Genomic DNA, 14,042 nt, shown 5'->3' on the forward strand with positions numbered 1-14,042 from the left:
GCAGTTTAGAAAATGTGTCTACAGACACAAATAGCATTACCTTTTCTTATTCAGAAGGAAAATTCCTTCAAGGAGCAATGCTAAGATTAAAATATACCCAAATCAATACCAACAGAGGTATTTAATATGTTATATTCTTGATTGATGCCTACCTGGCAAAAGTACTGGTTCCAGTTTTTTAATCCTTGGTTCTGACGCTATATTGTCGTCAGCCTGAAGAAAAAAAGAAGAGAGAGAATTCACTTAAAACTCAGAACTTTACAGTCACACACAAGTCTGATCTGCTTATAGAGAGCTTTCAACTTCAAAAGCTCATCTTAAGGAGCTAGAATCCAATCATAGCAAGATTTTTTAACAATTTTGACTGCATTTAGATTTGTATCAAAAAAATAATAAAATATTTAAAATATTCACATTTAACAAATTGTGTACATCAAGCTGTAAAAAGTCACAGGATGAACAAAAACCAATTTGGCTTGACATTCTATAATGGCTTAAGATCTTCAACAAGTTTTACAGAAATGGACACGCAAGTTCACAAAAAACTCTCTACCAACTTCTAAGATGCACAACTTTCCAACACAGAAAAGATTTTTAAAAAACCCTCAAGGCCTAGAACACCCACATGCCTACTTGCACTTCAGTTCCAAACCTTAAAAATAAAAATACTTCTATAGAAAGACTGGAACGTTCGGTAAAATAACCCATGGTTCCTACAATGACAGCAATATAATCATTTCCCAGGACTAGAAATATCCAGAACTGTGGTACATTGACATTTCACTTTTACTAAGAAATTGAGAAAAAAGTAAAATCAGTCTACATATCAAACATGTTGCTATAAGAGGTCCTGCCTTGTTTAATAGAAATAAATATCCCTTTCTGTCAAGTGCACACCCAGATGACACAAAAAATCCTAGTGGTTCTCGATATCCTTGGTACTGTATGTGCCATACATACTTGACAGATATACTCTGTTTTCTTATTTATACCACGAGACAAGTTTTAAACGTGAAACGATGGCTACAGCGAGAGTTTCATTATCTGCACAGCAGAGGAGCGCCCGCTGCTTTCCCTCATCCCGCCCAGCGCTGAGAGCAAAGCCAGCCCAAACACCTGAAGCGTAATTCCCAACTTTCCAAAATAATCTCGCACGGGCCGACTGCAGCGAACACGAGACTTGACTCTGACAGAAGTGCTGCTGCCCGAGCACCGTGCGAGCTCAGTCCGTGTGCGGCGCGCAGAGCCGGAGGCCGAGGGCTGCACCCCGACCGGCTGCGCAGCTTTTGTTTCCCGGGGCCACCGAGGGCTGGGGGGCCCGGCAGCCTCCACAGGTGCTGTTCGCCAGCGCCGGGGCCAGCGGGCACAGCCCCGGGGCCAGCGGGCACAGCACCGCGGCGGCACCTCGGCCAGGGACAGGCACGGCCCGGGGCAGGCGGGGCAGGGAGGGCAGGTCGGTAATGGCAGTAAAAGGCAGTTACCTGAGGCAGAAGGTACGACTTGAAGGTGGGTTTGGGCTGCTTGAGAGAGAACATTGTGGCCGCCGGCGGGCGGGCCGGGCCGGGCCAGGCCCCGGAGGTGGTGCCGACGCCCGCCGGCTCAGGCCCGGCGCCCGCGGCCGCTCGGGCTGCGCTCCCCGTCACACCGCGGGGGCGGCCCCGGCGCACCCTCCTTCCCCAAGGGAGGAGCCAGCCGCCTGGGCAGGCCCGGGCTGGGGCCGCCGCCGCCCCGCATGGAGCCCCCGCGGCTCCCTCCGCCTCTCCGGGCCGGCCCAGCGGCTCCTTGGGCGGGCGGCGGCCCCGGCAGGCCGGGCCGGGCCGGGCCGTGAGGGGCGGGAGCGGCCGCGTACGGCGGCCCGGCGGGAACAAGCGGCCCGGAGGTGAGGGCCGGCCCGCGGCACCGCGCAGCCCCGGCTCCGCGCAGCCCCGGCACGGCCGCGCTGCCGGGGGAGGGCCACCGGCCCTGCCGCCCCGCTCGCTGCTCGCCCGGGCCTTCCCCAGGGAACAGCCGAACGCGGGCCCTGCGGCGGGCGGGGCCTGGTGCCGGAGCGCAGGATTGCCACAGTTTGGCTTCAGAGCCCCTTGGGAACCGAAACCCGCGCTCGGGGCCTGCAGGAGTTAGTGCTGCTCGGGGCTGTCCCGGGCCAGCCATAAAAATCCAGCTCCGGCCTGGTGGAGAGGGAGGGTGGCACGGGCACAGGTTGCCCAGGGAGGTCGCGGCTCCGCCATCCCTGGCAGTGTTCACAGGCAGGTTCCGTAAGGCCTTGAGTAACCTGTTCTAGTGCAAGGTGCTCCTGCCCACGGCAGGGGGTTTGGGCTGGATGATCCATCCCGATGATCCATTGTCCATTCCAACCCCTTGACATTCTGTGATTCTGGAAATCACTTACTGCTATGGAGTTATATATTGCTTTAACAGACCCTGGGATTTTTTTTGAAGTCTGAGGGTGTGTGTTCAATGAAAGAATAGACTATAGGGCACAACCTGGATTCCACAATTTAGAGGAGATGCGCCACTGATTACAGCAGAAAGGTTGGACTGAACACTGAGGAGGGAAATAATCCACTGTCACCTGCCTAGATTGAGGAAAGCTCATGTGCATACATTTACTGGTGTTCAACAGCCCAGGGGAGAGCACCAACAAGCACCTGTGTAAGAGCACACTGCTCTTGAACTTGTGGGTAGAGAAGATAAAATCAATCCCACTGTCTACTTTCCAAAACAAGCACATCTCCTTGCACAAAGGTCCAATCTCATTACTGTTGGCAGACAGTGCCCTTTACTGTATCCTGTATTTTCACATACACCATTTTTATTTTATGTTGCCAACATCATTGTCTAAGTGGGATGATTGAGCCTGGCATGATCTCATGCCCCAGTCCATTTTAGAGAGTGCACTGTGCTGCAGATGCTGCTGGTGGTGCAATGCTGAGTGCTGTGCGGGCAAACCACAGCTCCTCTCATCCCCTTTCATAACCTAAATCCCTTGGATGTTTGATAAGTGAGAAATACTGCGGGACTAGCCCTTATCTTTATCCTTCTTTAAAGTTTTTGTTCGTATTCAGAACACTGGTGAAAGGGAATTTAACTCAAAAAATGGGGAAGAGAAAACGAGGGGGTGAGGAAGGCAGAAACTGCCCAGACTTGAAATTGCACATAATGAATTTGCCAGTGATATAAAAAATTGTGATTATTTAAACCACATCAGAATTACAAGAGTGTTTCTGCATCAGCACAGAGACTATTTAGGCAATCTAACTCAAAAAAAAGCAATCTTACTCATGAGAGGATGATCATAGGATCAAAAATTTCCATTAAGGACTGCATTGATACATTGAAATTGCAGTGCTGTTCTGAAAAGAAGCAAACAAAATCAAAACTAAGCTCTCACAAGATTTATGAGGATTGTTGTTGGAACTGGTCACAAGTTGCCACCTAAAGAGTTCTATGCCAGTAGGAGAAGGAGGCTGATTTGACAGAATTGAGTACTTTGGAGAAGCAAGTTAATTGTCACAACTTGCAGTGAGATGCAGACAGGCAAAGCAGGACAGGCAAGTAGAGCAGGGTAGGCAGGGCAGACAAGGCAAGAGGGCAGGCAGGACAGGCAGGGAAATCCTCTGGATCCCTCGGCTCCCTTTTGGCAACGCACTAGAGTGCCTGCCCATCTCTGGCCATCCCAGCTCCGCCTCACTTGCTCACTTTCTTCAAACAGTTCTGCCAAGCCAGAGGTTTTTGAGAATGCCTTTGTTCTATGAGAGCAATCTTGAAAGAATGGTGGGAAGACAGCTATGCAACAAAGCCAGCTGAACTGAAAAGACTGCAGATGTCTGGTGTTACTTTTTTTAATTTTTTTTTTTTTTTTAAACTCAGCACAGTTACTTTCCTTGCTTCTACCTTGTTACTCAGTGGTATCTCCTGTATGCTAGCCTGACCAGGACCTTGTCACTTGCCCACTCCCACTCTGAGAACCAGCCTGGCCTGCTCTCCTGGTGGTATCATGCCCCACACTGTGTGGTTGTCTCCTGGGGCTCTTTTTACCTACATTACCACTGCTTGTGACAGTGCAGATGATTATCTGTTAGCTCTGGCTGGGGTGCATAACCTGCTGTATTCAGTGCACCCTCAGATTAGGTACCTTCCTCAAAAGTTCTGGTACAACCTCACAAGGCAGCTCTGTGGTTGGGGAAGTGCTCTGGCTTGTGCAATGCGTGAGGGCTGGGGTTAAGTCAGAACAGATTTTCACAATGGTCCCTTTTGATCTCTCAGCAGATTAGAGAATGGCTTTCATTAGATATGTTCAAGAACAGGTTAGACCACCATCTGCCACTGATGCTATTGACATAGCTGAACTTGCCTAGTGCAGATGATCTCTTCCAGGCCTGTATTTCTATAGCAGCTTACATGTTTTCATAGCTCTCTGAAGACTGGTTCAATTATTGGTTTGAACTCCAAGACAAAAAGACAAAAGTGTTGTCTGATTTCACAGCTGAGCTATGTGCCCAGAGCTATAGCCAAGTGTGCAGCAAGTCTGCAAAGTCAGGGATTCACTGATGAAAGTCAGTTCTATTTTTCACTGAAAGTGTTGCAGGTTATTTCTTTCACCTGGCCACCTCTCTACTTGTGCATTCAATAATTTGTGCACCCAAGACACCTCAGCCTGCACTCAGAAGTGTGGGACTGTGGCTGGGGACTAGTGAGGGAGCCAGCCCTACAGGTCTGTATTACCTCTTATAGAATAAAACCATAATGCCTTAAATTTATTAAGCAGTTGGTAAAAAAAGTTTCCTGAATGTCCTTGATGAAGATCTAGGAGAAGAATATTTAAAATACGGTTATTTACATAAAACAGCAACTTGGACAGTGTTGGCCAGATACACAAAAGACATAAAAAGCATGCAGAGGTTTTAATTTCTTGAGGTGTCTCAGGAAAAAAGCCTCCTTTGCAGGGCACATCTGTGAGGTTGAGGCTGTCTTCTTTGTGTGCAGGTTTAATGATTAGGAACTTTGCTATGTCATGTAAGGGTATTTTCCTTGTTAATCATTGTGTAGGCATTACTTGCCTGGAATGATTTGGTGCTATTCATAGTACAATGTTCTACCTTGACTTGGAATGTTTTGTGATAGGTATTGGAGACATTGTGATCATGACTATTGGATTATTAGTGCTTCTAAACTAGAATCAAATCTTTTTGAAGATTAGACTTTTGGCCCTTTGGAAGGCTGCTGGTCTGCTCAAGTGACAGCTTGTTGAGCATAGCAGTCCAGTGAGGGCAAGCAAAGGGAGATGCTTGCATCTAGAATCATGCAGGATGAAGCACTGTGGTTTCATAGGGGGGTTCATGTTGCAGTGACAAAAGAGGAGCTGGCACATGAAATTAGGCACCCTCTTTTTCATGAACTCCAACACCAAGCACTAGGTGGATACAGCCACTGAAATATTTCAGCTGAACATCTGCAAAGAATAATTTAAAGCCTGTTATGAAGACATACCTTACATCCATTGTAAAGATAGAGGGCGTCAACCATAACGCACCACTTTGCTGTATCAAATTTTGTTCCTGCTGCTAAGGCTAAAAGTTGAAAAAAGCAAAATAAAATTGCAGTTTTAAGAAAATCTGGAGTCTTTGTCTCACTTCTCCCAGGGCTTGTGGTTTGTCAGCCTACAATGCAAAGTACTGCTGGGTGCTGTTGTATGACTACCTCAAACCCCTGTGCCTGGCAGCAATTGAAATGGCCTTCAAATGGCCACATCAACCAGGTCCTTGCATCGCTTTTGCCTTCCTGTGTGATGCTGCATCACAGTGGGGGATCAAAATCCACAATTAAGCTGAATTTTCAGCTTAGGTAACTGCTGCATGTGGTAGAACATTCATCTGCAATGGTTGCAGTAAGAAAACACCCCTAGGGCTAATGCAGCCTCATAACCCAGCAAACAGAGGCTAATTGTCACTGGTGGTAGCAGGCCACAGGCTTTATGCTGACTCTGTAAGGCCTCAGGACTGAGGCTTGTCAGAACTGCTTTGTCTGAACTTGCCTTCACCTGCCTCAAGCTGCCCCTCATCTGTTTAGCTGTGAAAGCAATTTTTCTAATGATGAGGAAATTCAGGTTTATTTGTAGGATTTAAACACCAGTGATGAAAAAGATGTAACTTTGTAGCAAACATAAAAATGCCCCTGAAGTAGCAAAAAAGGGACAAAGAAACAACATGAACATCATGCTCACCCTACGAAGGACCTGGGATGCTGACAGCTGGCAGTGTTTCCTCACTATCCTCACTGCAGCCACTGACCATTAGACCCTGTAGGATCAGAGCAGGTGTGAATAAACATCAAAAATAAGGGGTAGATAGTAGGAAGTGTGCATAGAATAACTTTACCTTATTCTTTTCTTCCTTTAGTAGTATAGTAGTATTCTTTCCTGTTCTCTCTTCCTGTCTCTTATCTTTTATAACTAGATAGATCTAAACTAATAACAATTCATATATTAGAGTGTTAAAATTTGTTACACTAATAATAAATTCCTGACTTTACATCCAAGCTGTGTCTGCTTTTTGCTCCCAACAGCTTTTGAGTGCAACACCAGTTCAGGCAGAAGTGACCTGCTGGACAGGACAGTGCTGCAGAAGCATCTGTGGGACCTCAGCACTGTGTCCAAGGGCTGCTGTCATTTGGAAAACTCACCTGCTCCACATCAAGGGCTCAGCAGCAAAGTGGTTTTGTGTCAGCCCAGAACACCTGTAACAGGGCACAGTCCTGCTGATCTTGCAGAGCTAATGAAATGATCCTGTTACCATCCTTGGTCAGGCACCCTCCTCATGTTCCTTTTTCCCAGCAAGGCCTTGCAGATGTGTTTGTTTTATTTTTATTTAGAAGGAGAGATAAATATTTTGCCAAAGATTATAGTCGAGCACATTGGAAAGCATCTGAATAAGCAGCATGGAGAAACCATAGTTGGAAGGTTTCAATGCCTAGTTCAATGAATTAGTAAATAATATGGAAAATGGACTTTCTTGGTTCTCAGGTATCCAAATCCAGCTTCTAAAATGGATAGAGTGACTCTGCAACAGGAGAGGCTTGTGAGAGCAAAGTTAAGCTAGTCCCTGAATGATGCAATGTCAAAAGGGGTAATTCATGGATTCAGGTGGTAGGGTTATGAACCTGCCTTTGTGAATATGACAATTAGTCACCGTGTTTAAAACATTTGCCTTGAGGGAAAGGGAAATGTCTGTATTGCAAGATACTGTAAGATGAACAAATTTCAATTACCTCAGTGTTGTATCTCTGCACAGACATAGCCTCAGAGTACACACTCTTTAGGCTTGACCTGCTTCAGTATAGGTCATGCACTTAATAAATCATGGCAATGGAATTCACAGTGACACTGCTGTGAAGTCACCACATACTTAGCAGTGAAGGGGGACACATCTTCCTGAAAAGCACTAAACATGCCTCTTCAGAAATGCAAATTTTCTGCCTGCATCCTTTCAGCCAGTATTCAATAAAGCATGGAGGCAGACATGCAAATGTGTTGGTCATTGTTCTGCTTATCAAATCTATTATTGGTCTTCTATGCACATACAAAGCCATATTTAAATCTTATTAAAATGGCTGTATGTCTAAAATGACTCTGCCAAAGCCAGTGTGGTTACTTCACATTTAATGGCAGGGAGGTTGTCATTCAGTTCATGCTGTGCAAGAGGACAGAAAATATCCAAACCTCTTAAAATCATCCCTGTACAGAAAATTTTATGGAAAATTACTGGCAAACATCAAGACAGAAACTTTGCTTAGAAAATGTTCAGCCCATGCACTGCACAAGAAGAAACAGATTAGTGAAATGTTTTGACATTATAGAGAAAAAATTGTTATACTGAACTAATTTGCCATATTTTTCATGTGTTTCTTTATAAATATTTTTACACAAAGGAAGTATATAAATACAAAGGTAAAATGTTTTCGTTTGAAATCTACATGCTATCAGATAAATTTTCAATGGAAATGCTAAAAAAATGAAGTGGTCAAAAGCATGATTAACACACATTTTATACAGACAATGTAACAAGAGGTATGCAACACCCATATTTCCATTCCACAGTGCATACTGCTTGTTTAGCACAGTGCTGAAAAGCTGCATCCCTTTGTGTTTGTTAATGAATCCATTTCTGGTGAATGTGCAGGCAAACAATAAAAAGGCATTGGCAAACTGGAGGCTATTTTAACCACATATACACAATGGCTATGTAGTTGCACAGAATGGTAACACACAAGTAAACATGGAAGTGAAACAATTTCAAATGTCATTCTGTTTTTACAAAACATCAAGTTCCGTAAAGTTGAAGAAAAGAGAAGCCCACATAAAAAGCAAAATATCAACACTGTTCCAACAGCAGTGAAACCAGTAAACCTGCTGGCAAGACCAAGATAGCAAAAATCCATAGGAAATGGTGCTGAACTTTGGGAAATCTCTATGCACTTTCCATGATCTTTCCATTTGGTAAGAGTACTTCAGGCTCCAAGTATGGATGGAGTATGAAATATAATGCAAACAGTAAAAATGAGGTACCATTCATGCATTTGTAGAGCCTTCCATCAATCTTAGCATTTCAAAATGCTGTAAGCATCATTGTCAAGGAGGACATTGAGACCAGCATGGTGGGGCTGATGGGAAGTGAAAAAAGAAATTATGTCTTTTCAAAATAGTATATGAATGAGTCCCGATGGATAGTGAGTTAAGCATAAACCTTTAACCAGTATTCTGGGAACAAGTAACATGCCTTTAACTCATTTTCAAAATTGTCTGCTCGATGGTACACATCCCCCGCAAAGAGGTGCTAATTATTTGGGAAATCAAAGTTCCTAAAATTTAACAGGGAGGAATGAGGCAAATAACATCATGCTATTATGAAGAAAATGACCAACACCTAGTACTTAAAATGCCACTGCTGAGACAAGTGCTCTGGGTAAATCTAACTACAGATGTTGATTTCCAGTCGTAGTCATCAAAACACTTTTGCTGTAGAGACGTTTTTTCCCCTTTGACATTTGTTTTTGAAATTTACTCAAGAAAACGTACAGAATTTCTGTTCTCATCTAGAAAATGTATCTTTTGTTTGGACAGACTCCTAGAAACTGTTCCTTGTTCCTCATGTGTTGTCATAATGAGATTGCAAAATGAAAGATGAATTTGTCACAGTAGACTTGCTTCAAGCACAGATTGGCTGTATTTTGATCTCACCTGATCGGAACACCTTTCCTGTTTTGTTTTGATTTGTTTTCCCTTGCAGGCATTTAAGAAAAGCCAGAATCTTATTCTGCATGGACTTCTATTGTAATCCTCATTTATACAAAACACTAATGCAGTTCTTGGATTTCTGTTACTAAAATCTCCATGTACTTGATATACTTAGAATCTCCCTAAACATTTTGAAACAAAGATCACTGTTTTTCAACAGTTTAAGGCTGGTCAACATGCATTGGGTTGGGGACAGATATGATCCTGAAAGCAAGATTATGCCACTAAAGTTCAAGGAAAGATTAAGAATATGTCTACACGTGGCTTTCCGGGTCAGATTTCACCAAACAGAACTGTAATTTGCCACTCTGACCTATTTTAGTGGATAAAACTGCTACGTTGTGCCATTCTGAAAAAGAAGCTAAGCAGCATGCATGAAATCAGAAGTGAAAGAGGGGACTGCATAATTTTCCCTTGCCTCTAAAAATTTTGTTTTTATCTGAAAAACACCATGGCCACAATAAAAACCAGCTGCATAAGTAAGAATAAAACTAAAGCTGGTTAAAAATTCATTCAGTTTGAGAAGTCTTCTGATAAAATTATTACATTATAATACTGTTCTTCCTCTAAGAGCTTTCATAAAGCGCTTGTCTGTAAATGAGCTTTATGAGGGAGGCTGAAATGGAACAAAGGAAGATCTATATTGTCGGCATCTCTGGACTGTCTCTACTTTTTATCTGCCCCTGAGAGAACATCTCCCTTTCACCCAACCCAGCAAGCATTCATTTAAGAACAGAACATGTACCTATTAAGTTTAAAAGAAGAGAAACACATATATCCAAAATTCTTCTTCAGAAATTAATTTAAAAATCCCTAATTTGTTCAGTTAGTCACGCTGCTTTCTTGACTGTTCGTAAAACAGGGGCCATAAGCCACTTTAACATTCAGTTTCTGTGGATGCATTTTCTTGCCTAGTTTTCTGTTCTTCTGTTGCACTGCCAAATGCTACCACCAAATTGGTTACACTGCTGGCATGTCCTGGTCTATTTAATTTGTCCTTCACAGACTTGGCTTTCCGGGAATGGCTGTGCAAACTCTTTGAGCGTACTGATGGGAACCCAGAAGTCCTTTCTGGCTTTACTGACAGTAAATTCTCTTTCTCAGCCTTGACATTGGCAGGCATAGAGGTGTAAGAGGCACTCATACCTGCTTCAGCAACATTACTATCATCATCTGTGTCCATCTGCTTCTCCTCTGCTTGCTTTTCTGCTTCAGAGATCAACCCAGGGTATTCTGGAGGACGCTCTTGAGAAAGCTGCTGCTCAACTTCGTATTTCCACTCCGTGGCCCACTGTTCAATTGTAGAAGGGCACACCTGATCCATAATGGTACTGTACTCTGAGGTCCAGTTGTTAACTCCTCCGACCAGCTTCCCACCTTGTGCAAATATAAAGCTCCTTGACTTCATCATAGTGGTTTGACAAGCACTGAAAGTTTCAGGAGGAAAATAGCGCATTGCTTTGGATTTGTCCAAGGGATAAGAGATGGTTGCTTCTAACTTGGTACGTTCTACTTTTAACTGAGCGTTCTGAAAATCTGTTCCTGCTACTGATTGACTGTTTGTAACAGCATTCATCTGGTTTATACTTTGAGGAATCATTCCATCGCTACTGAAAACCCCCTGCTTTTCACTCCCAACTGAACCAGAATGGGGTCTGGAAACATTCTGTGCATTTTCTAATGCAGATTTACTGGGATCTGCTGTGCTGACTGCATTAGCACTCGAAGTATGGAGTCCAGTGTGCTGTTCTGGAAGCAGCATCCTTGGGTCTGCACCATCTTCTTTGGTACCAATAGAGTGGGCTTTTTTACGCATGGCCGGCGACATAGGAGCGGTGCTGTCATCAAAGGTTAACTCATCACCACTGATGTGGTATTTGTACATGCTGTAGCCATCAGAGCTGTTAACACTGCTCTGCCTCAGGAGATAAGCAGCATCACACTCTGACGAGGCCCGCGAGCGCGTGTACGTCAGCTCGGATTTGTCAATGCCTGCCAGCTTCTCCAGAGCGTTCGCCATCCGACCAGAGAGCTCTTCCAGCTGAGAGAGCCGCAGGTCCACTGTCTGGAGAGAAGCTTTCATAAAATGTTCTCTTTCATTCACTTCTTCCAGCCTCATAGACATATTTTCAACCCTGTGGGGTATAAAAGGGGAAGAATAGAACAGAACCTATAGAATGGTGCAGTAATCCATTATGGGCACCCAGCTCCTGATTTCTTCCTAAGGCAGAATTTTGTAGTGTGTATCATGCCTCGCTCTTTTTTCTTACGTGTAGCATCAAAAGCATGAGCATTCTGCTGTTATCTATGGTTTCCATACATATTGGAGGGGTATTTGATCTTTGCTCTTATATCTGTGGTAGGAGAGCCCTTAGGGACAGACTCCTATTAACATTTCTGCGTGTGGCATCCACTGTGTGTTCAGTTGTTCTCTTTCACTGCGAAGCATCAAATTAATTACATGAAAAGTACTTTCTAATGACGTGCTCACAGGGTGACTTAAAACAGCATCAAAGCATGTTGTAAAACAGGTTTTGCAGCTGTATGAGAGAGAAACATGTACTGGTGTTGACGGGATTGCTTTAGCTCTTGAAATACCTTTCTATTATGTCTCAGCTGAAGGCAGTGGAACTATTGTCTAGTTCAATTAAAATAATAATTTTTCCAATTTTCTTCTTACCATTTGTATCATAATGGATGTGATAGTATTAGTAAAATGTATATAAAGGTAACTAATTGGAATGCGACTTAGAGATCATATTCTAGTAAATCTACTGTGGAAGTTAAATTAATGTTTTTTTGCTCTCACACACAAAAGATGACGAAGCATCTGGAGCAAGAAGCCATGAGAAATAAGCAAATCTGCTTTGTGGCCATAGACTATAGTGAATCAGTGAGGCTTATCAGCCCTGCTTTATTCTCTGCCACAATACCTAGGATTTTGACAAATTACCATGGATAACCAATGTGATAAAAGCTACTCAAATACAAGTAGCAGGTTTAATTTACTTCTCTATTCTCAAATGTCACATATAATAATGCAAGATGTTCAGGGCCTCTCTCAAGAGAAAGAGGTTTATCTATTAAAGAACTATATGCCTCACAGAGCTAATTAGTAACAAATGTTAAAATGAAGATATAGATATATAGATAAATATGTATGTGGAGTACTTCATCAACAGAATACTATGAGGTAGATTAAAGTGAAAGAGTGTTTAAAATGTGTATAATTTTCATTCCAGGGAGAATTTTTCATCATTTCAAGGAAGTGATAAAAGACCCCATCTCTTGACTTCCTTAGATCCACTGACAGAATAGGCAGAGCCTTTGGGAACAGTCCTGCCAAGTGACCTGGTAAAAAAGGCTGCTGCCATTAGCACTGTGTGCTTACACAGCAATATGCAAACATTACCTAGTCCTCAGAATAGCTTAATGATTTACATGTGAATATTCCCCATCTTTTAAATGGGGATGTTCATACTGAAAAGCTAAATGCCTTTTTCAAAGCCTCCAAGAGGCTCTGTGGCAGAGATTAAAATTCAGCAGTTGTGCATGCCAGACCCTAATGTAAACCATAGGTCCAAGGGAAGAACCCTCAGTGCTTTTGTCATTAAGCTCCAACAAGTTTCGCATGGTTGGATGAACTGTTGGAAACTCAACAAGCAGCAATTTGCTCAAATGGATGAAAAGCATAACTGTGATCCTCGGATGAGAGGTATAAAATTTGTCATGAGCAAAAATGTTCTTACAACAAAGCTACCCAAACCAGCAGACTTAGTGACATAATGGAAGGAATAACAAAAAGTTTGCTCTTGTGAGAGATGCACCTGCTCAGATAGTTATTTGGGATTCAGATCAGCTTCTGAGTTGGAGGTGGTTTTTTTCAAGATCAAAATCTTTTGTATTTTAACTCAATTGTGGTTATAAAAAAGATACTAAAAATACTGTTCCAGACAAGTGGTGAGGATATTTTTGTTACAATAGGTACCTTTCAGACGTAACTCTGATGCGTTCATCGTTAGATGACTGCTCCTCATCCTCTTTCTCTTGGAAGTATTCTTCTACACACTGCTCTTCAAACTCATACAGTTTTTTTAGCTCTTCATCATTCAGAAATAACTCTGGGCAAAAGAACAAAAGAGGAGTTTCCTTTTTCTGAACTTCTGGCAGTCAATTTAAATCAAATTTAGCAGTTTATTTCAGACATGGACATATCACAGATTTTACTCCTGCACTAATTGAACAAATGATTTTTTAACACAGGGAATAAGCTCTTAACTAAGGATGGGCAGAGCAGTGAAGGCAATGGAATGCATTATGACCATCATCTGCTTCCATGGCCATCCACAGGGGGCTCTGTGTTCTGAAGGACTTTGGCACTGTTTGACAGCTGTGCACTGAACAAACTGACAAGATTTTACAAGATGAAGACCTGGGCAATCTCTGCCAGTTTGACTGTTCCTTCATTCAAGTATTGCTCTTAAAAGGATGACAGTTATAGGCAACAGATAAACTTCACAGATTGTTCACAGATATTCTTTGGATAAGATGTTAAGAAATTTATAATCATATGAGAAAAATCCAAGGGGAATATAAGCCTTGAGGAACAGTTCATTCTTTATCTGGATTTGTCTCTTTGCATTTGGAAGGAGTGTTACATTCACTTTTTTTCCTTTTTCTTTTTCCTATTGTGCAAAAATGTTTCCTGTGAAATGTAGAAATAGAGGGATAGTTGTGAGCACCTGCTTAT

At 42.9% G+C, this 14,042-nt stretch overlaps 2 protein-coding genes across 6 annotated transcripts in view; both read right to left on the minus strand.

Moving 5' to 3' along the window:
• Nucleotides 1-1,777, minus strand: part of MTMR10 (myotubularin related protein 10) — a 35,996-nt gene extending 34,219 nt beyond the window's left edge. The window contains exons 1-2 of the mRNA XM_085070809.1: nt 1,482-1,777; nt 153-213 (exon numbers count right to left, since the gene is read on the minus strand). Coding sequence (XP_084926935.1) covers nt 153-213; nt 1,482-1,535 — 115 coding nt within the window. The 5' untranslated portion in view covers nt 1,536-1,777. The remainder of the gene's footprint in view (nt 1-152; nt 214-1,481) is intronic.
• A 5,150-nt stretch (nt 1,778-6,927) lies between these two features.
• Nucleotides 6,928-14,042, minus strand: part of TRPM1 (transient receptor potential cation channel subfamily M member 1) — a 122,986-nt gene continuing 115,871 nt past the window's right edge. For all 5 annotated transcript variants that reach the window (XM_085070815.1, XM_085070811.1, XM_085070812.1 and 2 more), the window contains 2 exons: nt 13,281-13,413; nt 6,928-11,427 (listed from right to left, as the gene is read on the minus strand). In XM_085070815.1, coding sequence (XP_084926941.1) covers nt 10,170-11,427; nt 13,281-13,413 — 1,391 coding nt within the window. In that variant the 3' untranslated portion in view covers nt 6,928-10,169. The remainder of the gene's footprint in view (nt 11,428-13,280; nt 13,414-14,042) is intronic.

The sequence above is a fragment of the Lichenostomus cassidix genome, chromosome 10 (assembly GCF_008360975.1).
Source record: "Lichenostomus cassidix isolate B80296 chromosome 10, HeHo_3.0, whole genome shotgun sequence".
NCBI classification, from domain to species: domain Eukaryota; kingdom Metazoa; phylum Chordata; class Aves; order Passeriformes; family Meliphagidae; genus Lichenostomus; species Lichenostomus cassidix.